Source organism: Perognathus longimembris, chromosome 6, assembly GCF_023159225.1.
Source record: "Perognathus longimembris pacificus isolate PPM17 chromosome 6, ASM2315922v1, whole genome shotgun sequence".
Lineage (NCBI taxonomy): Eukaryota > Metazoa > Chordata > Mammalia > Rodentia > Heteromyidae > Perognathus > Perognathus longimembris.
In genome coordinates, this window is record NC_063166.1 from 69,580,294 (window position 1) to 69,605,956 (window position 25,663).

General features: G+C 40.9%; 1 protein-coding gene across 12 annotated transcripts in view; it reads right to left on the reverse strand.

Moving 5' to 3' along the window:
- Cpne1 (copine 1) overlaps window positions 1-25,663 on the reverse strand; it is a 48,291-nt gene that overhangs the window by 11,552 nt on the left and 11,076 nt on the right. For 2 of the 12 annotated variants that reach the window (XM_048349087.1, XM_048349095.1), the window contains exon 1: window positions 23,400-23,634. The exons of 3 other annotated variants lie outside the window; for them this stretch is intronic. In XM_048349087.1, coding sequence (XP_048205044.1) covers window positions 23,400-23,486 — 87 coding nt within the window. In that variant the 5' untranslated portion in view covers window positions 23,487-23,634. Of the gene's footprint in view, window positions 1-18,623; window positions 25,408-25,663 lie in introns of those variants that run through there. 7 more of the 12 variants (XM_048349086.1, XM_048349085.1, XR_007211318.1 and 4 more) reach the window with 6 other exon arrangements.

Consider the following 25,663-nt stretch of genomic DNA (forward strand, 5'->3'; position numbering starts at 1 on the left):
GAATAATAAACCATCAGAATAAAATCAAAGGGTCATCTACAGCCTAATCTAGCCACCTACAAACTGACTAGCCTCATGCCCCAAAATTCAAGAAGTCTGAAGCTTTTCCAATCAATTCATTTCCTCTGCTAAAATACTATTTTCTTGCACAGATCTCTACATTGACTCCAGTGTAGTCTCCTCTATAGCCACTAAAATAATACTCCTAGACCCCTTGCTATCTTCTCTGGCCCTTACACCTGAAGACTATCTTTACCAGGAAGGCAGCATTACAGGTTTCCCAGAAGCATTCCTCCAGCCTCAAGTGCCTGAACAATTGACCCTCAGTCAATCCCTTCCCCAATCAAGATCAAAGCACTGTATTTTGGAACTCCATGCTTTTCAGGGGAAAAGCTGTTAAGCAACATGGATAATTCTTAGTATTCAAGTCACTTTACACACTACCCCTCCGTGGCACTTCAATTTCTGTTGAATGCATCCAATATTTTCAAAACCACCATTTAGCAAATTGCAGAGAGATATGACAAAGGAAACAGGACCCAAGATACCAATACACAGCAACACCAAAAAAAGGACAGTCTTGGGAGAATGCACCAAAAAGACCCAAGCACTACTTCATATGTACCTAAAATACACTGATTGAAAAGAACTCCAAAGATAAGGAAACAAAGGACCTCTTTTTAATGAGTCTTATAGTATTTAGAGGACCCTATATTCTTTACCTCACATATGGTGTATACATGTGCACCTCTGAGGGAAGATGGGGGAAGGCACAGAATGAGTGGAAAGTGGGTGAAAAAAATACAGTAGAGGGGGCACAACAGCTGCAATGGACATAGATGAAAGTGAACTAAGAAACTCAAGGGCAGTGGGGGGAGGGAAGAAATGAGAGCAAAAGAGGGAACAGAAAGGAAAGAAATGGGCTGGGGATATAGCCTAGTGGCAAGAGTGCCTGCCTCGGATACACGAGGCCCTAGGTTCGAGTCCCCAGCACCACATATACAGAAAACGGCCAGAAGCGGCGCTGTGGCTCAAGTGGCAGAGTGCTAGCCTTGAGCGGGAAGAAGCCAGGGACAGTGCTCAGGCCCTGAGTCCAAGGCCCAGGACTGGCAAAAAAAAAAAAAAAGAAAAGAAAAAAAGAAAAAAAAAAAAAAAAGAAAGGAAAGAAATGTACATATCACCCGACCTGGAAGAAATTGTTTTATTGCTGGGGCTGGGGATACGGCCTAGTGGCAAGAGCGCTTGCCTCGTATACATGAAGCCCTGGGTTCGATTCCTCAGCACCACATATACAGAAAATGGCCAGAAGTGGCGCTGTGGCTCAAGTGGCAGAGTGCTAGCCTTGAGCAAAAAAGAAGCCAGGGACAGTGCTCAGGCCCTGAGTTCACGGCCTAGGACTGGCCAAAAAAAAGAAATTGTTTTATTGTTAAGGTTCATAGAGTTCATAAGCATTGTAGAGGGGCTAGGACTATGGCCTAGTGGTAAATTAGTGCTCTCCTTGTATACATGAAGCCCTGGGTTCAATTCTTTAGCACCACATATATAGAAAAAGCCAGAAGTGGCGCTGTGGCTCAAGTGGCAGAGTGCTAGCCTTGGGCAAAAAGAAGCCAAGGACAGTGCTCAGGCCCTGAGTTCAAGCCCCAGGACTGGCAAAAAGCAAAACAAAACATAAGCATTGTAGACTAGAATGACGATGTCCATCACTGGGAAGGTTTAAAAAAAATGATGAAAGCAGGGAAGGGATTTGGATGAAAGTAGGTGGGATAAAAATAAGGATGGGGGTAACAAGTATGACAAGAAATGCACTCACTACCTTAAGTATGTAACTGTAACTCCTCTGTACATCATCTTGACAATAAAAAATAAAATAAACCACCCTTCAGGCCAGGCACCAATGGGTTTATGCCTTTAGTAGCTACTCAAAAGACTGATATGAGAATCATGGCTCAAAGCCAGTTGGCCAGAAAGGCTGTGAGACTCTTATCTCCAATTACTCATCTAAATGCCAGTAAATGCCAGAAATGGAACTGTGGCTTATGTGGCAGAGTACAAGCCTTGAGCAAAAACACTCAAGAACAGCACTCAAGCCTTAAGTTCAAGCCCTAAGACCAGCACACACATGAAGTAAAAACAGCAAGAAAACCCCACTACTCTTACAACACATTTATGAGAAAGTTCTGCCCCCAAAGTTGTTCCTAAACTGTTGTAAAGCCTTTGGAGTTCTCACTTCTACCAAGTGGGCTTACTTATTTCCCACTATGCAACTCTACAGGACAGCCTCATTCCACCTCCCTAAGGGAAACTATCTAATACTAATCTAACAGTGGAAAAACAGGCCCAGTTCTTTCCATTGGTATAGAAAGATTAATTGTGGCATGTAGACTTGTAAACATACTGATCATTTCTTTGGAGTTTTCCCAAGGCAGACTAGAGATCAGAACATAGCTTTTCACAAGTTATAATCTTAACTCCATGCATATACCTATGTATTCTCTGAGACAATGTTTGCTGCTCATTTTATATTTCTAAAAACAACAACCAACAAACCTGAGGTAGCCTAAAGATCTATCAACTATGTGATGGGTGATGATTCATTTAAAGAATGGAATCCTGAATAACAGTAAAAACCATGATAGGAATGTGTCATATTGGTCAGTGTGTTGAGATATATTGTAAAAATGCTAAGAATATAATGTGTTATTATATATGCATGTATAATGTTTATACAAATACATATAGAAAAAGATACACCAAATCAATGTGATCTGACATAAATGAAGGAATCGAATGAAAGAATTTTGTACATTTCATATACTTTGTTCTTTCTTGTTTTTTGTTTTTGCTTTTGCCCGTCTTGGGACTTGAACTCAGGGCCTAGCACTGTCCCTGAGCTTCTTTTGCTCAAAGCACTATACCACTTGAGTCATAGTGCCACTTCTGGATTTTTCTGTTTAGTATTACAGGCATAAGCCACCAGTACCTAGCAATATACTTTATTATTTCAACATGTTGTCCTGTACTTTTTAAAAGGCTTCATCTGGTTTTCCCCCAATTCCATACCTGAAGTCCTCTTGTCTATGCATTCTAAGCCATAAGGTGCTATTCCAGTTCAACAACTCCTAACTTCAGGCCTTATTGTTTGTCTCCTGTGCCACCTGTGTTTTCTCCTTGTTAGCACTGCCCCACTTAGTGATTCTGATTCTAGCTTCCAGAGCTAGTATCAACCTTTAAATTAAAAGCCCTGCATAGCTAGCTGCCTATGGTCCTTATACTTAGAGCCAAACTCCCTAGTAAGCCATCTTATTAGACTATTCCTGAGGGCATAGCTGCACAGCTTTGAGTAGTTGTGCAATACAGCAATGCAACATCTCTAGTTCAGCCTGTAAGTTTCTTCTCAATTGTCCACCTGGGGGCTGGGAATAGGGCCTAGTGGTAGAGTGCTCGCCTCAATTGTCCACCTGCCCTAACTCCTGCTATCCACTTATCCAACTAGTCATCCAATGTTATTTCCAGTTGATCAAACACAAATGCACGCGTGCGCACACACACGTACACATACACAACTTTACTATGTTTCAAATGTGTTGTCATTTGAGGCTCTGGTATGACATCTTATTCCCTTAGGACTCCTTGATTTTATTACAATGGTTTCCTAATCAGTCTTTCTCTAACTACACATATACTGTTGAGATTATTAGCCAACAGAAACCAGACCTTGCCATTTCTCTATTTGCCACTCTGGAATAGCTTTGAAAACATCCAAAATAAAATTCAAAGTTCTTATCATAGTTGGCAAGACCTAATCCTTGCATAACTAGTCATTTAACCTCCCAGCTAGGTTTCTACCACGTTTATGCACATATACACAAGGTCAAACTTGCTTCCCAACTCAGGACTTTTATGCTATCTTCCATCAATAGTCTAGAAAACAAGCTATATTTGAGTAAAACCCTGTCTAGAGGGTCTGTATCCCCATTACCTACTCTACAGCAAATACACAGTAAATAATCAGCAATTGACTTTATCGAATAAATTACTCTACTAGAATTATGAATTAAATTCTCTCCTCCCCTTGGGCTGGGAATATGGCCTAGTGGTAGAGTGCTTGCCTGTGTACATAAAGCCCTGGGTTTGATTCCTCTGCACCACATATATAGAAAAGGCCAGAAGTGGCGCTGTGGCTCAAGTGGCAGAGTGCTAGCCTTGAGCAAAAAAGAAGCCAGGGACAGTGCTCAGACCCCGAGTTCAAGCCCCAGGACTGGCAAAAAAAAAAAAAATTATCCTCCCCCAATACAATGGCTACTTAGAATTAGCATTAGCATTAGGTATTACCTTGATATTGCTAGTCTAGTATATAGTTAGTACAACCAATAGCTGAACAAATGATGATGATTTTGCTCAACTCCTACCTCCAGACCTATTTCATCTGAACTAATGAAGAAGTAAATCTTCCCTGTCCTGATATTATACAAATGAGCTTTAAAATGTAAATGCAGCAAGTTGGGAATGTAGCTCAATTGTAAAGCACTTTCCTATCAGGCACAAGCTCTAGGTTTGATCCTCAGCACTGGAAGCAAAACAGAGCAAGTAAAACCCTAATAAAACTTCAATGCAGAACTCCTACAACTCCATTTTTTTTTTTTTTTTTTTTTTTTTTTGGCCAGTCCTGGGGCTTGGACTCAGGGCCTGAGCACTGTCCCTGGCTTCTTTTTGCTCAAGGCTAGCACTCTGCCACTTGAGCCACAGCGCCACTTCTGGCCATTTTCTGTATATGTGGTGCTGGGGAATTGAACCCAGGGCCTCATGTATACAAGGCAAGCACTCTTGCCACTAGGCCATAGCCCCAGCCCACAACTCCATATTTTAAAAAGAAAGTGGGGAAAAGAGCAGGCTGCAGTAACTCATGCCTGTAATCTTAGCTACTTAAGAGACCTGGAAAATCACAGTTTTCAAGTCAGCCTGGTTGGAAAGTATGCTAGATTCCAACTCAAATTAACCAGCAAATTGCTGGAGTGGAGTTATGGCTCAAATGATGGATTATTGGTTGTGCGCAAGAAAGCTGAGAGCACAAAGCTCTGAGTTCAAGCTATGGAACCAATACAAATAAACAATGAGTCTCTGTCTGTCTCTGTAATCTTAGCTATGGTTCCAGGCCAGAATAGAGAGTTCATCTGAATATAAATAAGTTGGGCAAGGTGACTAGTGCCTGGCTATGATGGAATGTCTAAAATAGGTGGATCATGGTTTAAACCATCAGGCATAAGACATCATACTTCAAAAAGAACCAGTCACAAAAAGGCTTGTCTCATCAGCAGAGTGTCTGCATGGCAAATGTGAAGCTCTAAGTTCAAACTCTAGAACCACCAGGGGAAAAAAAGGTAAAAATTGACCAGACATTTCACAAGGGAAAAAATGTTTTTTATAATAAAACATTAGAAAGCAAATGAAGTAATTAGTCTTTAGAAAAATGTAAAATAAAACCACAATGAAAGGCAGGCACTGGTGCTCATGCTTGTAATACTACCTCCTCAGGAAGCTGAGCTCTGATGATCACAGTTCAAAGCCAGCCAAGGCAAGAGAGTCCATGAGACGTATTTCCACTTGACTACCAAAAAAGCCAGAGGTGGAACTATGAGCTAAAGTTGTAGAGTTCCAGCCTTGAGCTAAGTGACAGCACCTAGATTCTTTGAGTTCAAGCATTAGTAGCAACACATGTGTGCACCTACATTCCCATGCACACGCACCCACAATGATAACGAGCCAGGCACCAGTGGCTCACATCTGTAATCCTACGTATTTGGAAGGCTGAGATTGGGAGGATTATACCTCAAGGCAAGTCTGGGCAAACGTTAATGAGGCCTCTTTCCAACCAGAAGCTGAGCACTGCAGCATGCAAGTGCTATCCCATCTATGGCAGAAAGTGAAATATAAGAGAAATGTTACCCAGGTACATGCATGTCTGTCAGCTATGGAGGATTGCAATTCCTTGCCTGGGCAAGGAACAAGAACTTATCTAGGGACTGAGGATATGGCCTAGTGGCAAGAGTGCTTGACTCGTATACATGAGGCCCTGGGTTCAATTCCCCAGCACCACATATACAGAAAATGGCCAGAAGTGGCACTGTGGCTCAAGTTGGCAGAGTGCTAGCCTTGTGCAAAAAGAAGCCAGGGACAGTGCTCAGGCCCTGAGTCCAAGGCCCAGGACTGGCGGAAAAAAAAAAAAAAAAGAATTTACCTAAAATATAATCAGAGTTTAGCCCCGCTGGTGGTTTATGCCTGTAATCCTAGCTATTCAGGAGACTGTGGTTCAAAGCCAGCCCAAGCAAGAAAGGCCATGAGACTCTTATCAACAAACTATGCAGAAAAAGCCAGAAGTTGCATTGTGCCTCAAGTGCTAAACCTTGAGGAAAAAAAACACCTCAGGGACAGCACCCAGGCCCTGAGTTCAAGCGCCAGTACCAGTACCAAAACAAACAAACAAACAAATAACCAGAGTTTAAAAGCTGAAAGTGTGAGGGCTGGGAATATGGCCGAGTGGCAAGAGTGCTTGCCTCCTACACATGAAGCTCTCTGTTGGATTCCCCAGCACCACATATACGGAAAACGGCCAGAAGGGGCGCTGTGGCTCAGGTGGCAGAGTGCTAGCCTTGAGCGGGAAGAAGCCAGGGAAGGTTTGCTCAGGCCCTGAGTCCAAGGCCCAGGACTGGCCAAAAAAAAAAAAAGCTGAAAGTGTGGCTCTATGGGAGAATACCCATTTAGCAATGATGAGGCCCTGAGTTCAAGTGCCAGTGCTGCCAATAAATAAATGATAATAGTGAATAATGAAGACTAACAATGGCAAATGTTGGCAAGGATATGAAGGTATTAAATGTTAACACTCTGGAAAACATTCTGGTAATCCTATTTTTAAAAAAAAACCCTACAAATAAACATCTATTTAGCCAAAGAGAATGTCTATTGCTAGATTTTTTTAATCCAAAAGTAAAACATTATATCCACAAAGATTTGCCCAAGAATGTTCAGAATAGCTTTATTCACAATAGCCAAAAACTTTGACTATCCACCAATAAGAATGGTTAAACAGTCAGGTGCCAGTGGCTCACAACTGTATGTAATTCTAGGTACTCAGGAGGCTGAGATCTGAGGATCATGGTTCAAAGCCAAACCGCAGTAAAGTCTGTGAGACTCTTATCTTCAATTAACCACCAGAAAACTGGAAGAATCGCCATGGTTCAAAGTAGTCGAGTGCTAGCCTTGACCAAAGAACTCAGGGACAGTGTCCAGGCCCTGAGTTCAAGCCCCATGATAGACAAAAAAATTAAAAAGGCTAGTCATGTTCAGAGAAAACAAGCAACTAAAGAAAGTTGCCATCTGTAACAAGATACATCCAAACGATAAAGCATATAGACACACGAAGTTTTGAACAGGCAAAAACTAATCCATGAGGAAAAGAACAGTGTTTGTGCTCCTCCCTTCTTCAGAGAAGCAAGAATTGACCAAGATGAAAAGAATTCTACGAAGGAAAAGTTCTCTATCATGATAGGATTGTGAATCACTTGAGTGTTTGCACAAGACAGTACACTTAAATATCTGATTGTAAACTAGCAATCTACCAATACTAACTTAAGACATGTTGAAATGTTTCAATATACTGACCCCTACAACTTTTTTGAATATTCAAAAAAAAAACCCACCCCCAAAATGGTTGAGCAGGTAGATAAGTGCAAAACAAAGGACAAAATAGAGTCACCGTATCTAAATGGTGAATATATGGGTATTCACTGTACAATTTTTCAGAACTACAGACTCTTTCTCTGCTAAGACTATAAAGTAGAGAAGCATTCAGTGATCATCACTAGAGGAGCTTTTTGGATTCTCAAAGACCTAGCAAAAGATTTGATCTGGACAAACACATGCAATGGACCAGAAGTTTCTGTACTAGGGCTTATTTTCTTGTGGACTACAGAATTCCCTCCTAATCAATACCAATATACCAGTTTTCTCCAAAGCTGGTCCTATAGTTTTTGTTTGAACCTGGACTCAAATGCCAAACATATTGATGTGGCTCCTATCTAAGAGGCTAGCACTTTCTGCAACCACATCTTTTTTTTCTTCTTCTTTTAATCTGCCCCATTTTCCCTCACTGGACTCATCAAGCCTTTATAAACAATGTTTGGAGCATTTGTGTGTGCATACATGTATATAGGTGGTGTGTAACCGGGCCTTGCCCATGTTAAAAAAATACTGTTGGTTTTATTACATGTGCCTCCAACTCACAACCTCCCTGCATTCATGCTGGGACTGGAGGAATGTGCCACTACACCCAGCTGTAATTTGCTGTTTTCCATTCTTTGAGCCACAGTCCGTTTAAAGTATGTATAATCTCTTCCAAATCATGCTTCTCTTCTTCTTTTTTTTCCAGTCCTGGGGCTTGAACTCAGAGCCTGAGCAGGGTTCCTAAGCTTCTTTTTTCTCAAGGCTAGCACTCTACCACTTAAGCCAGAGTACCACTTCTGGCTTTTTCTGTTTTTGTGGTAGTGAGAAATCAAACCCAGGGCTTCATGCGTGCTAAGCAAGCACTCTACCACTGAGCCACACTCTACCACTGATAGCCTTCAGTCAGTGTGTTACTGTAAATGTGATTAAAACTCCTTGTCAGTCTTCAGTCCTGTATTTTGTGAACAGGTGTATATTCTAAAGCAGATTCGCTTTTAATATATTGCCATTGTAATTAGCTGCATGAACTTTCACCCTTTAGGATCAAAAGTTTATAAAACTGCAGGAGGCTAGTGGCTTATGCCACTAGCTACTCAGAGGCTGAGATCTGAGAATTGTAGTTTAAAGTTACCCCACCTCCACCCAGAAAAACGAAGTGGAGCTGTGACTCAAGTGGTAGAGTGTAAAAAAAAAAAAAAAAAAAGAATAGAACTATTTTAAAAGAGGTCTAGCTACATATAGTAGTCACCAGATCTTTATGTACTTCTCTGTCAACAAACACTTATTATGATCCCTGTAAGAGCCGGGCTGGTGGGCTCAGGCCTGTAATCCTACCTACTCAGGAGGCTGAGATCTGAGGATTGCGGTTTGAAGCCAGCTCAGGTAGTAAAGTCAGTGAGACACATCTCCAACAAATTACCCCCGCACACACACACAAAAAGAAGTGGGGCTGTGGCACAGGTGGTAGAGCACTAGGCCTTGAGGGAAAGAAGTTCAAGGACAGCACCCAAGCTCTGAATTCAAGCCCCAGGACTGGCAAAAAATAAAGAAAGAAAAGAAAAAAACCCTGAAAGTAGAAGTGTAGCTCAAGAGGTGGAGTTCCAGTCTTGAACAAAAACACTAAGAGCAAGAGGTCATGAGTTCAAACTCCACCACCAGCATACAAGCAAAAAATATCTAATAGTCTTAACTGGTTCTGCTGTTCCCACACTGGCCTCTACCATGAGCAGAAAAAGCAGAGTATGGCCTCAGTATGGGGACACACACACACACACACACACACACACACACACACACACACACACACAAAATCAGGCTGGGTGCCAGTGGTACCCAATTGCAATTCTAGCTACTCAGGCTGAGATTTGAGAATCACAGAATCACAGACTGCAGACAACCTGTGCAGGAAATTCTGACTTAACCAACAAAAAGTGGAGCTGTGAGTAAAGTGATAGAACACTAGCCTTAGGCAGGCAAAAAAGCTCAGGGACAACGTCCAGCTCTGAAGCCCAGGGACCAGCACCAAAAACAACAGAAAAAAAACACGGTTTCCCATAAATCTATCAAAATGTGTAACTAAGCTACTTATTACATATTTTCCCTATTAAACTAAAGTTCAAGTAGGGAAGGACCAGATCTGCCTCACTCTTATTCTAGTGACTGACACAAAACAGGTCTTAGTATTTGTTGAAACCAATGATAGTCAGAAATTATTCATATCTGTCCTAATCTATTGCTAAAGCAATCAAGGGAAAAGTGAGCTTTCAAGCTATATCCAGCCAGGAATTATTGAAGCTTGTCAGACATTGCAAATGCAAACAGTTTACCATATAGCTCCAACCTTTTCTGCCTTTACTTTCTACTACTTAGGAGTCTCAGTTCTTTCTACCTTCCTGTGTGCTTTGTTTTATCTCCATGGACATGAGAGCTTTCCAAGCTCCATACCCTGGCAGGGCACATTCACACATCATCCCTTAAAGAAGTCATACTCATAGTCGAGTATGGAAATACTTGACTGTAATAACCAACCCAGGAGGCTGAGGCAGGAAAATCAAGAGCTTGAGGTTTACATAGCAAGACTGTGTCTCAAAAATAAAATAAATCAAAATAAACTACTGACACTCAATTCTCACTTTTAATTTATAACTCACAAAAATGTCAGAAATAGCCAGGCCCTGGTGGCTCACACCTATAATCCTAGCCACTCAAGAGGCTGAGATCTGAGGATTACAGTTCAAAGCCAGCCCAGGCAGGGAATTCCATGAGACTTTCATCGCCCATTAATCATACAAAAAAAAAAATGCTGTTAGTAGCATTGTGGCTCAAGTAGTAGAGTTAGCCTTGAGCAAAAGAAGCTTCAGGGATGGGCTGGGAATATGGCCTAGTGGCAAGAGTGCTTGCCTCGTATACATGAGGCCCTGGGTTTGATTCCTCAGCACCACATATACAGAAAACGGCCAGAAGGGGCGCTGTGGCTCAAGTGGCAGAGTGCTAGCCTTGAGCAAAAAGAAGCCAGGGACAGGGCTCAGGCCCTGAGTTCACGGCCTAGGACTGGCCAAAAAAAGAAGAAGCTTCAGGGACAGTGCCCAGGCCCCGAGTTCAAGCCCTAAAATGGGGGGGGGGGACACAAAACAGAAGGGGCTGGGAATGTGGCTTAGTGGTAGAATGCTTGCTTAACATGTATAAAGTCATGGGTTCAATTCCCCAGTACCACATAAACAGAAAAGCCTGAAGTGATGCTGTGGCTCAAGTGGTAGAGTGCTTTGAGCAAAAGAAACTCCAGGGACAGTGCCCAGGCCCCGAGTTCAAGCTCCATGACTAGTCAAAATAAAAAAAAAGTTAGTGGAGGCTAGTAATTCATGCCTATGAATAACTACACAGGAGGATGCGACTCAATGACTGTAATTTGAAGCCAGCCTAATCTTACTCAAGGCTGAGATCAGATCACCATTCAACGCCAGCCCAGGCAAGAAAGTTTGTGCGACTCTTACCTCCAACTACCAGAAAATCTGAAGTGGAGCTGTGGTTTAAAGTGCTAGAGTGCTAGCTAGAAGCACTAGAGCACCAGCTACCGAGTACAAGTGAGCCAAAAAAAGAGCTCTAAATGGAGGTGTGGTTCAAGTAGCAGAGCAACAGCCTTGACAAGAAAAGCCAAGCAAGAGCTCAAGGCCCCCTCTTCTTGCCCCAGTACCAGTGTGCACATGCGTACACACACACACACACACACACACACACACACACACACACAGAGGAAATGATTTAGTACAAGTTCTCTAGCACAGGGAACAAAGATGTGATTTGGCTATGTCCACGTATTTTTTTGTGAAATGAAGACTAAATAGAATATTTTGACTTCTCTCCTGAATCTCCCTCCTTATCTTCAACAATCTCATAAGCAACAGGTTCTTCAGCAATGACCAAGCTCTTAAATACTGGTCTTACTCCTTCCTAGCCAGAATAAGATATTACTGCACACATCTGGCATCCTAGCCATATTACTAGCATGTGTTAGCGACTATTATCATTATGCTTCAAGACTAATTCATATATGCTTCCCTTTCTCCATTTCTCCAGCATTCAACAGTTTCTTACTCGGAGGTACTATACTCAATCCACATCATATCCTGTATTCTGTTCCTCCAGCTCCTTGTCTGTTAAATGACATCTTTAGAATAAATGCTGCTTCAGTAATTCCTGCTACACAGCACAGATCTATATGTGATGGGAACACAAAACACCTATGGGATGTTTGTATCCATGTCCAAGAACAGGCTTACATAGCTCTTCAGGAACCAACTATTGAAGAATTGTGTAGGCTGGGTGCTGGTGGCTCACACCTGTAATCCTAGCTACTCAGGAAGCTGATATCTGAGGCTCACAGTTCAAAGCCAGCCTGGGCAGAAGAGTCACCATGAGACTTTTATCTCCAATCAACCACCAAAAACTGGAAGTGGAGCTGTGTGGTTCAAGTAGTAGAGTGCTAGACCTGATCACAAAAACTCAGGGACAGCACGCAGGCATGAGCTCAAGCCCCACAAAGAAAAACAAAAAATGCCGAACTAGGGTAAATGCTAAAAATCTGGGCTTCCGTTGCTAAGGTATCTCATTCTCAGCCAAAAGGGTGAAACTTGTGCTTCACTTTTCATGGCATCCCTTCACCTTCCTTGGGAGGTCTTAACTTTGCCTTCTGTTGGATCTAATTCAGTGCCAGATGACCTCAGATTTATTCATCAACCTTTCAAACTTGGGCATGCTACTCTCTTTACTGCCAAAAGCACTGTACTTCAATTTCTAATTCCTTTTACCAACTCCAGGTCATGGTGTCCTTTTTAGAGAGGCTTCAAGAAAGAGAAATAGGATCTAAGTGCCTGGAAGACAGGGTCACCCCTTCATCAAACTGAAGTCATGCTCACACCTGTTGCCTACCTTGGCATGATGGAGCAGCTCACAGATCCTGGATCAAGTCTTGGAAGCCAATTAGGAAATCTTTCATAGGCTTCCCATGGATGAAGCACCACCTACAACTTTTCTGGTAAGACTGAGGACACACCCACCACCACACTTTTATCCTTCTCAACCTTCTCTAGGAATATGGAGTTTTCTTAACCCTGAAAAGTTCTCTCAGCTCGATATTCTTCAAATTAAAATCAAATACATTTCTCAAACTGAACCAAAACTACAAACTTTTTTTTTTCTTTTTGAGCTAGACTCTTGGGTATGTGCCCCAGGCTGTCCTGGAATTCAAGTCCTGCTTCCCAAGGAATTCCAAGTTTTGGCATCCCAAATGCTGGGATTACAGTCCACGTCCACACTGTTTGAAATTCTTAATATTCTTTATTCAATATGTCATAGGGCTAAAACTGCATCCACAAAGTAAAACTATAATAAAAGTTAGATTAATAAGCTTAGCTGCCACAGCATTTGGCAACATTAGGAAACTTAGAATGTTCATATGCTCCTAACAAGTAAAAAGTGGGAAGAGTGTACGTAAAAGAAAATAGACCAAGGATTTCCCATCCAGTTGTACTGAATGCAAAGACACTAATCCAATTCTATCACCATCAACTGTATCCCAAGTGGAATAAACCTATGTATAACTATTCATAAAAGCGTAGTTTGTAGAGACAACTGAATACAAGGAATGCAGGCTAGAATAGTACTGAGGTTTTCTCCACCCAGAGATCCTGAACGTGCTTACACAAAGCATCTACCTGCTCATTTCAAAAGAAGTTGGTATCTGACTGTGGACCTGGAAAAAAGTCTTCCAACAGGTAGTTTGCCTCTCCACAATACACTTGGAGCTGAGGAACTGGATAGTCATGGATGGAGCTGGGCAGGAGACCTTTCCCAGCACTCCGATTCCATGATGTTTACTGCTAATGGCTTCCTATGCTTTTCCCAGTCAGGACCAGTAGTCTGTAACTTGTAAATCATGGAGACATCTATGAAAATTCTGTCTGCTCCATACTGTCAGTGAGATTCTGGTCAAGTTACTTTCCTTCTCTGTGTGTGAACTTCCCCATCTATAAAATGAAGGTAATGATACCAACATCAACTTTACAGGGTTATTGTGATGGGAAGTGCTCCTTGCTTGGCACAGAGTAACTACTGTGCACCAATTGTCCTTTCACTGTTCACAAATGGGTTAAGGGCATCTTTGGGTCCTTGTGCAGTACCATTAGCTCCTTAGTGGTTCATGGGGACACTAGGAAGGAATGCTTCTGCTCTACTTGTTCCAGATGACCTACACAGCAGGACAGAGACAGCCTCTGAAAGGAATGACATCTCTTCCTCTTGTAAACTGCAGTGCAGCAATGCTACCAATAGCTTAAAAAGCCGTACAACAGTTCCTTTCTTTTGGTCCTGTGTAGTTAAGGGTCCAAATTCACTATAGATTTTCAGAAACAGAGCAGGTTCATAGAATCACAGCTTACCAGTAGATAGGAGGATAATGTAGTTTAATTCTATTTTGTAGAAACACTGAAGCCAGAAGAAGGAAATGACTAGTCCTGGGTCACATTAACTGATAGAGCAAGAGCCACAACTTCATTCCCTGAGAACATGTTTTCTCTGGTTACCCATTTTAGCAATAGCTCACAAAATTCCATAATTCAGACAATCTGAAGTACTCTTGGCCACTAAAATAGTAAAGATCATATAGCCCCTCTCCATGATCTACAGATCTACACTAGCCATGCACACAGGTGGAACATTCTACAGCCACCATTCTCCCTATACATTTGGTTACTGGGGCAAGAAGGAGGAACTGCTGGAATCCACATTTATAGAACTTCACAAAAGAATACATTTTTAATAGCAAGTCATCATTAGTACCAACATGATAGAATTCAACTCAGAAAAGTGATGTATACCAAAACCTTTTAATGAATACCTACTGGGTAGTCAATTCTTCCCACATGATCCCCTGCTGTAATTTACATTACTTTAAGGGCTATTCCAATTGTGTGAGGCAATATCAGATTCCATTCGAAAATTTCTCAGGGCACAAGCATTGTCTAAAACCTCTACATTGCCAATGTGCAGTGATCTGCATCACACAAAAGTGTGAAAAGCAGCAGACCAGAGCTCATGGAAAATAACCTACTTATTGTTCATGTCTCTCTGTCCTCACTGGAGTAACTCATTTAATTGGGATATTTGAAAGACCTTTGAAGATTCTTCAAAATTCCCATGCCTGGAAATACAGAAATAAAGGGAGTGAGTTCAATGGGAAACTACACTACAGCCAGATTGGTTTATACTTATTCTTGTTTGATCAGCAACGTCCAGGAAAGCCTTTACTGTGGCACATGTAGTACCCAGTAGAAATATAATCAAGCATATACATTTGTGAAACTGATCTCTTGAGAAATAGGTCTGTTTCCTTTTCCATTATGTGCTAGATGTCCAACACTGCTCAAAATTTTGCTTTTACAATCTTATCGTGTAAAATTTTACATGACCACTGCTATGGCTAGCTGTACATTAGATAACATTAAGTGTGAAGGTAACATGATGCCAGGTAAAACCTGTTAATTTCATGGTCACAGAAGCAGTAGCTACTTCAGCTAGAAATTATATGAGTCCTACCACGTTAGCCAGATTTACAGTAGCTCAAAGGCCACCTGAAGATGGGAGCGTATATACACACACATATAGACTGTGCCACTATCCCATTCCCACTGCAACCCAATGTGTGGAAGGTGGTGTAACACACTTCAAAGTGGAACAAGAGGAAATCAGCAGCAGCACCTGCTGGTATGATTTAAGATCCTTTAAACAGCTGGACACTGTGGTTCATGCCTGTAATCCTAGCTACTCATGAGGTTGAGATCTGAAGGACTGAGGTTATACTCCATCTCCAAAATAACCAGCAAAGGCCCAGCTGTAGGAATGGCACAAGTGGTAGAGTACCAGCATAGCAAGTATAAGGCACCGAGTTAAATAAAACCCAGTACTAGGGGCTGGGGATATAGCTTAGTGTCAAGAGCGCTTGCCTCATATACATGAAGCCCTGGGTTTGATTCCCCAGCACCACATATACAGAAAGTGGCCAGAAGTGGCGCTGTGACTCAAGTGGCAGAGTGCTAGCCTTGAGCTAAAAGAAGCCAGGGACAGTGCTCAGGCCCCAAGTCCAAGGCCCAGGACTGGCCAAAAAAAAAAAAAAAAGAAAACCCAGTACTACCCCCTAAAAAATTATCCTTGCAGCCTTTTTTAACCCTTCTAAATCTTTCATAGTTTGTAAAGATGATCAGGTAGTTTGTGCTGACACAATACGGTGAGCATTTGATAAGAAGCACAAGGGCATAAGACTACCCGTATTCATTAAAAGCTTTAAATAGCATCTCCAGAGACTGAAGCTAGGCAGTGATGCTACTGCAAATGAAGCTCAGTCCTGGTTACAGCAGATTTAGTATGCAAAGGAGACAAAAGTAGAAATCTGGCAAAATGTGTTAAAACACTATAGGGTAAGCCCATTTAAACATAGCATATATATCTCACTTCTGGGATGAGTAAAGCTGATTGTTAGTTCTAGCTCTGTATGTTTTCCATTTCCCCTAGCCAACTCCTCTCAGTAGTAAATCAGCTGATGCTGACTAGGAAAAACTAATGTTACTAAACCAGGTGTCTGACAGCTGAGGTGCCAATTCTAATCATCTGCTTTGTCCTTTTCCCCTTTTCTACACTATTTGCTGGATTTGTATGTTCAAACCATCAATATTTTGGAAAGGCATCTCAGGCTCAACAGAGACCAAGGATACGGTTAATGAAATTTTCCCTATCACAATGTACTGACCCAATTGTACCTGGGCTGAAATGTTTTTATCAGGTGGCTTTTTCTCCTCCTAGACTTTTCAGTAACTTATCAGTATGCAGAATAGCGAATAGTGTGCCACCTTGTTTGCTTACTCCTAGTTATGTTGATCCAGAAGAGGAACCATATTTTAGGATGTTTTTGAGATTCTCAGACACAAAGTAGTTCAGAGCACCAAGAACAAACCCAGGAAGAATAAAAAAATCAACATTTACCAATAGATGAACTTGCTTATGGTGTTGAACAGAAGACGTTTTCTCAGAAAAGTCACATCAGAGAATTGTACTATGGCCATGGTACTCACTTTTCCAAAACATTTTACAGTAAGACATAGTAATCTATCAGATTTTATACTAAAAAGATAAAACTGAAAGCATCTTTTTAAATAAAAAAGCAAAACCACTTGAGATTCCACCATATCTAATAAAAATTCTACTATGGGGGGCTGGGAATACGGCCTAGTGGCAAGAGTGCTTGACTCATATACATGAAGCCCTGAGTTCGATTCCCCAGCACCACATGTATAGAAAATGGCCAGAAGTGGTGCTGTGGCTCAAGTTGCAGAGTGCTAGCCTTGAGCAAAGAGAAGCCAGGGAGAGTGCTCAGGCCCTGAGTCCAAGCCCCAGGACTGGCCAAAAAAAAAAAAAATCTACTTTGGGGAGCACAATGATGGATGCACACAACTGATGTTATACTTCTTGTTGTATCATACCGGGAAGCAAAAAGCAGTAAATGATAAAAGTGATCTTTAAATCACCTTTCACAGACAGTATTTGAAGGCAACAGATTTCAGTCATTTTCCGAAAAACTTAGGTGACATTGATCACTTTAAAAAGGCTAATAAACACATAGGATATATAGGTAAAAGTTATAAACATTTTAACAACTTTGGTTATTCTGCAAATCTAATCCAGATTTTTTAAAGGGCCCTGCTGTTTATAAATCTCCATTTGCTTATTTTTTCATAAGTTTTAACAATACAAAATCAGATCAAGGGCTGGGAATATGGCCTAGTGGCAAGAGTGCTTGCCTCGTATACATGAGGCCCTGGGTTCGATTCCTCAGCACCACATATAGAGAAAATGGCCAGAAGTGGCGCTGTGGCTCAAGTGGCAGAATGCTAGCCTTGAGCAAAAAGGAAGCCAGGGACAGTGCTCAGGCCCTGAGTTCACGGCCTAGGACTGGCCAAAAAAACAAAACAAAACAAAATCAGATCAACAATGTCAGAAAGATGTTTTGTTTGTTTTTTTTGCCAGACTTGGGCTTGGACTCAGGGCCTGAGCACTGTCCCTGGCTTCTTTTTGCTCAAGGCTAGCACTCTGCAACTTGAGCCACAGCACCACTTCTGGCCATTTTCTATATATGTGGTGCTGGGGAATCGAACCCAGGGCTTCATATGAGGCAAGCACTCTTGACACTAGGCCGTATTCCCAGCCCAGAAAGTATTTTTGATTCCTCTTCCTTTCCTACCCAAATATCTATCTCACAGAGTAAATAAAAACAAAGAAAAAAAACTTTAGAGATATATAAAATTGATCATCTACTCTGAAGATTTTCTCATTTCCAGTTCTTTCCAACTCCACTAATGAAGTAGTTTGCTAGCAAAACACCTACAATAATATTCTGAAAAGATAGGATTTGACCTAGAATCAAGTTTCCTCCCTTCCATTCCAGGCATCCTCTTCTTTCCACACTTCAGCATTAGCAGAGATAAGCAACAATTGTTACGTCCAAGACCACCAAATCCACATTTCCAAAGGCACAAAATATTTCAGTTTGGGGAGAAAAAAGTAATGTTATAGCTCAGTGAAATAGGTTTGTGTAGTTAAAGCATTAAAAGTATCAGCCTTTATTTTGTGACAAGTTTATTAAACATAATTCAAGACTTCATCTTTATCAACAAACAAAATAATGCTGAATAATGCCAAGGCAGTATTGGATGGCAATGCTGAGTTGATACTGTCAACAGCCATTTTACTAAGTTTGGTTTTTAGGTTTGGATTGCTACAGAACTGCCAATAAAACAATTTAAGCAAAATAATTTAAATGTGGTAATTTTGTGAGGGTGCAAATAATTTTTTTTTTGGGGGGGGGTTCCAGTATTGGAGCTTAAACTCAAGAGCCTGGCAGCATTCTTGCTAGGTTTTCTTGCTCATAGATGGTGCTCTACCATGTGAGCCATGTCTCCAGTCCAGCTCTTTGCTGTTTAATCGGAGAGACTTTTCTGCCCAGGCTGCAATCCTCTAGGTCTCAGTCTCCTAAGTACTAGGATTATAGGTATAAGCCATTGGCACACAGCTGGAAATAAAAATGATCACTACAAAAATTTTCTTCCAAAGCTTTAACTAGCAACTTTACATACTCTTTACTTGGCTTTCAAGTGTTCTTAAAATTGTGAGTGGACTTTTCTTTTACAAATGTATACTTGTATACAATCACAAAATCCAGTAAAACAGAGTTGTAATTTGAGCTTTCATGTTTCCTCATTTTTATACAAGGTGATGATAACCACCTAAAAATACCCATGTTTGCTTACTTCAATACATAGTCCTATTCTGACCTTAACTTTATTGAATATTATTATTACTTCAAGTTTTGAACTATAAGTTTGTAATGGAATTTTAGTTGTCAATGCTTTGACAAGTTGGAATGCAAGATTACCAACTACATTTCACGGTGTTGCATTAAAACAAAACAAAACAAAAAGCCGCAGCCACTATTAATTGTACATCCAAACTATAGTGTAAACACAGAACATTCCCAAGTTATGCTTTAACTAAGTCTTTCACTGAAGTTCAAAAATATTTACAAATTTTCTTATTTATAAAATACATTTGTAGGTTTCTCTAACCCTTTAAACCAAGAAAAATAACCACCAATAAACTCAGGAGAAAAAAATTAAAGTAGTGGAAAAGATTCTCCTCAATTAAATGTCAAAGTCACCAAAAACAGACAATAAAATTTACACATAAAATTTAGAATACCATGATAGTGTTTACAAATGCACACTACGTTGAGCAAAGCTTTACAAATCCTTCAACCATACAAAACAAATGAGAAAATTATGCAAATTCAAATCTACCCCCAACTTAGTTCTTAGGAGAAAATTTGTAAGAGCGGTATGAATAGTTTCACAAACATTTTCATTATTAGAAAACAAAAAACAAAAAAGCCTGAAGCTCCAATGCCCAGAAAAGAAAAACAAAATTAAAAAAAAAACAGTATGCTTAGCAGTTAGCACTATGTTAATAGTCTCAGATATACAGAAATCAAATTCCAGAGGGCAAAGCATTTAATTACATTTCACAACGAGCACTGTTGTGATTCAACAAAACAGGAAGAACACTCTCTCCAATTTCTACACAAACCACTATTTTCTTAATTTATTTGACAATGAGATCAAGATTTCCTGTTTAGTATTTATCTAAAATGTAGAAACAAACCAGTTGCCATAAAGTGTATGAAATATTTAATTAGAATGTATGATCATACAACCAAAGTAAATTGTGAAAAGGATAACAGGACCCATTTTTCTAAAGTGAAAATAACATCTCAAAGTATAATCTATTTTGAAAGACTCCCAAACAGTGCTGTTGTGGTGTTTGTTTTGCACTGTCTTTAGAATTAGAAATTATTACTCTGATAATGTGTAATCATAATGCTTTTTAACTTGAGGAGGCAGTACCTAGTGTCAAGGAAATAATTTGTATTTGTGATTTAACAAAAGGCTCACAACACAACTATCTCGTTTTGAAAGTCTACATAATCCTTTTCCTACACAAAACTCCTGTACGACATGTCAATCCTCTACTGAAGTGATGAAAAGGCTTTTTCAAATCTAACCACACAAATGACTTTCCACTCTTAAATCCAAATTACAAACCACTGTATTTCAAATGCTCCACCAACTTTTGACATCCAAAAGGCACTACATATTTTTAATAGGAAATACTATTTTATGAGTTTTATAAACATATTGGTTTGCAAAATGTTGGGGCTATTTCAAATCAATAGGGCCATGTAAACAATAACATTTCCATGATAATTCACCCACCTCCTATTTTGTATATCATGCGACACATCTTCAGAGCATTTTAAGTAAAGAAAAGAAATCCTAGGGTCTAACGTGTCAGTAAGACACTGTAAGGTAAATGTTTTATAAGGAAACAACCACCAGAACCTATGTGGTCCCCCTACTTTATAGTGTCCTGAGTGCTAAAGAAAAGTATATTAAAGGTCAAGGAATCTCAATTTGCTCCTTTCTAACAACTGCACTTGTAATCAGCATAAAGAATTTTTCTTTGAAACAGGCTCCTAACTGAACAGTATCAAAAATCCTCCAAGTTAACAGGATTAATACTTATCAACCTATATTATGAACCAACGTATAGATCTTTTACTCTATAATACTACTAGCTAGACTTTTAACTTTAGTTTTAAAGCCAAGATATTATATTCTTTCTTATGAATGGACCCCTGTTTACTAAAATGGTTAAGGTGGGACAAAAGAAAATTGCTAAAACAATCCATACAAACAGGACTTCCAATCAAGCACCTAAAACACTAATTACTAAAAGTGATTTCTGGCTTTCAATGCCAGCCCAACAACATACAGTTTTTAAACTTACTAAACTAAAACTTGGCGGTCAAACCAAAAAGGCTCTGTTAGGTAGAGGACTTCATAGTTTATTTTTTATGGCAAAAATCATTCCACACAGTTTTATGTGTGACATCAGAAACCAAAGTTCAGAGTTATAGCACAAATCAAGTGTGGAGTTTTATATTTAGAGATAAAACCAAACAGTTCTGCTCATTTACAAATGAGTCAATTAGGCAAACAAAGCAGCAACATCTGAAGCAGGGCTGTCTATACAGAAGAACCTTTAAGAAGCAATAAAGGTACATACAATGAATCTGTATACAGAGATTTTATTCAATTTTAAAAGAAAATGAAGATTTTAGACAAAGCTTTGACCCTATAACAAAGCAAATCTGTCCAGCTTTAAATCAAATTCCAAGAGTAGCCAATTTCTATTTTTTATCAGCTTGCAAGAGCACCCTTGATGAGCTCCACTGACATTTGTTATCTTAATCCCATATGGTATGAAACAAAACCAATCTAGACTCCTTGATAAAACTACATATGTCATTGAATTTTACAAACGGTTTCCCTAATGGTAAGCCAAAATCATTTTTGTGTTCTTTCCAGATAATTTACTGCAACATACAGCAATATTAATCCTGGAAGTGAATTGTAAACAGTCAACCAATGCTCTATGTTATAAAAACAAACAAACAAACAAAAAACCAATCTATATGCAATTGGGACAATCCACAGGTTCTAACCTGGAAATACTAAGAAAACAATCTGGATGCATCAATCATAGGAATATGGAAATCTGCCCATAAAGAATTGATGTGAATGGCTAACCTAATACAAGTTTTACTTTTCTTGAACCTATAGGCCTGTCATTTAAGTCAATAACTGCAGCTGTGGCTTCATCTCGAGATTCGAAGGCTACCATAGCTTCACCTGTAGGCATACCTTTCTCGTTGTACTTTAAACACACTGAGCCTGGGATTACTTGATAACCATAAAAAAAATCTAAAATCTCATCAATAGACACAGTGAAGGGCATGTTCTGTACTTTAATAACTGTAGGTCCTGGTTTTCCAGTATTAGATCCAAATCCAGGGGGACCACCAATATGGATTGGACCAGGGCCAGGGCCAGGGCCAGGCCCAAAGGCTGGAGGCCCACTCAAATGCCCAGGGGCACTTCCAAGACCAGGAGGACCACTTCCAAAGCCAGGGGGGCCACCTAAACTACCAGGGCCATTTCCAAAATTCTGAGGGCCCCCTCCAAATCCTGCTGGCCCACTTAAATTTGGTCCACCTCCAAATCCTGGAACTTCCAATCCTAGACCAGGCAAACCACTGCTCCCAACTGAAGGCATACCAGGCCTAATGTCACCAAAGGCTCCTCCTAATCCTGGAGGAGGGAGTGGGGGTGCAAAGGCATTTGACCCACCAAAATTACCAGGGAAGTTAAATGGAGGCCCATTATTGGCCTCCTTTGATCCTACAGTCAGGAAAGCATGTTCTTCACTTCCTGCACCAGGCATTCCTGCACCGGGCATTCCTGCACCGGGCATCCCTGGACCGGGTATCCCCGCACCGGGCATCCCCACACCAGGAATCCCCACACCAGGTATTCCCGCACCAGGTAGTCCTGCACCAGGCAGTGCAGCACTTGGCAGCGGTGCACCAGGCATTCCAGTAGTGGGCATTCCTGCACTGGGCATTCCAGCAACAGGGATTCCAGCAGCAGGGATTCCAGCAGGAGGGATTCCAGCAGCTGGCATTCCAGCAGCAGGAATACCCGCAGCAGGCATTCCCGCAGGAGGCATTCCTGCAGCAGGCATTCCCACAACAGGCATTCCTGGTACTGAAGGATTACCCGGCACAGGCATCTTTAATCCCTTTTTCCCTTGGGCAGGGGGATTTTTCTCAATCTCTCTCATATCTTCTAGGGTAACTACATGAACAAAAGCTTCTCTCCCATTCAGTTTTTTACGGTGTAAGTGTTCAGACTTACGTGCATCCTCTTCATTTTTAAACTGAACCAATGCCTGTCCTAGACCTTGCCCATTGTTATCAACAAGCACATGTACAGCATTTTCATCCACTGGGATTCCTTCTAGAAACTGAAGAACATCCATCTTGGTAATGCTGAATGGAATATTTGTTATGTGGGCACATACTTTGGCAGAGTTGACATCCCCCTCTTGATTTAACATAACTTCCCTCTGGTCATAGCTGAAATTCTGAAGTCTTTTTCGAATTGTATCTATCTTTTCTAACATACCTTTCTTAGTAATTGGATGAACTTGAATAAAACGATTGCCCATGTACTGTTTATGACGACATAGAGCAGCTTTATAGTCAGCCTCATTTCTGAACTCTACGAAGCCTTCACCAGTTGCTTTCCCATTTGGTCCATAAGCTATATAAATACTATCTTCCACAATATCCAACTTCTTAAAAAAATCAATGACATGTTTGTTTTCTGCTTCAAATGGTAGTCCTTTCAAGTAAACACAAAAACCAGCCTCATGTGGTGACCTTGACCGTGACCTTTTCTGCCCACCAGGCGATTTTGACCTGGGAAGTGTCTGAGGAGGGGGATGGGCTTGTCCAGAAGGTGCCATACTTTGTTTAAAAGTGATGTGGCCTCCAGCAGCCACCCACTGTCTCTCTGTGGCAGGGCTAACTTCCACATAGCGTTGAATCATCAGCATTCTGTTTCGTTTCAAGGCTTCAAAAGTATCTTGAGGAGAAAGAAACTTAACCAATCCATTCCCATTATTTCGACCTACATGATCTTTTAACAAATGCACTGCATCAACACGGAGCCCATGGAAAAAATCTCTGACATCATTTTCCATAGCAGAAAAGGGCATTCCATGCACACTAACATACAGATCATCAGGGTTGATGGGAAGTGGCTTCACGCTGCTTTGAGAGTTCATCTGGATAGGGTTTACAGGATTTAATGGGCCCAAAAACATAGGGTTCATGTTACTGTTCAGATTCACAGGCGCTCCAGAGCCATTCATTCCAGCAGGTAGAGGTGCCACAGGTGGAGGATTCAAGGGTGGCATGCCTGACAGGGGTGGCAGTGGGGTCATAGGTGGCACAGAAGGGACTGGGGGAATAGGAGGCACAGGAGGCACAGGAGGCAATGTAGGTACTGGAGGAGGAACTGGTATTGGGGGAATGGATGGCATCGGTGGCATAGATGGCATTGCTGGGATTGGAGGAATTGGTGGTGGTGGGACTGTGTTCATTGGAGAGGCTGTACTCGGAATAGTGGAGCTGAACGTTGGGCTTCCAAAAGAAGCCCCTATATTTGGAGGAGCAGCTCCTATGCTGGCTGTAGAAAATGTCTGTATATTTTTGTTGCTTTCATGAACTGAAGTTGTAGCAGTAACTACACTTGGTGAAGGACTACTAAAGTTGGGTACTGTTGTAGGTAAGTTTACCCTGCCACTCATTCCCGAGCTAGGTGGCGGTCCTGATCTACTAGCATTTGCTGGTGGTATATCTATGTTGGCCGTTTCAAAACGCCTACGACTCAGTTCAATCATATTCTGCATTTCCGTTTTACTACTTAACAACAGTGTTACTTTTGACCCTTTAATTGTACCACCTGTGCGCATCATACCAAGCCTTGCATCTTCATCAGTGGCAAAAACGATGAAAGCCTCACCCAGTTCACCCCCTACAATATGCACGCCCCCATCAGGGATGGTCAATCCAGAGAAGAAGTGGCGAATGTCCATGGTCCCCGCCACAATTGGGAGACCTTGCAAACGGATGACCACAGCCATGCTGCGCTGAAACCACACACACCTGCAGATGAGAAAAGGCAACGGCCAAGTCAGACTCCGGTTCATTATACCAACTTTTTAACTGCAAGAATGGCCAGCTACCATATTAGGCCCCACAAGCTATCACAGGCAATGTCATTAATTTAGATTAAAAACTGGAAGTGTAGTTTACAGTGTAAAACCTAAACAATTACAACTTCCATAGGCATTAAAATTCTAAAGGCAATTAAAAATTCCCATCCAAGACTTAATAAAAGCATAAAATAGAACACTCAGACCACTAATTATTTAGTATGATTTGAAAGAAATGTGAAGTCAAACCAGGAAACCAAATTCAATAATCTATAAGGGGGAAAAAAAATCTAAGAATGTATCTAAGTTAATATTTAAAACTGATTTAGAATCTTCCCTATAAGCTTCATGATTTTATAGAGCTCAGCTTTAAAATGAAAAAGAACAAGAGAATTGGAATTATAAATAGTGCTGTGGCTCAAAGTGGTAGAGTGCCAGCTTTGAGCTAAAGAGCTAGCAACAATACCCAGGCACTGAGTTCAAGCCCCATGACCAACAAAAAAAAAAAAAAAAAGAAGAAGAAAGAAAGGAAGGAAGGAAGGACCTAAATGGACTAAATCTCAAATGAGAACTAATTCCACTATTTTATCCTAAAAGTTTCTAAGCACTGGTGGCTGATACCTGTGAGCCTAGTTACAAAGGAGGCTGAGATCTGAGGAAGGAGGTT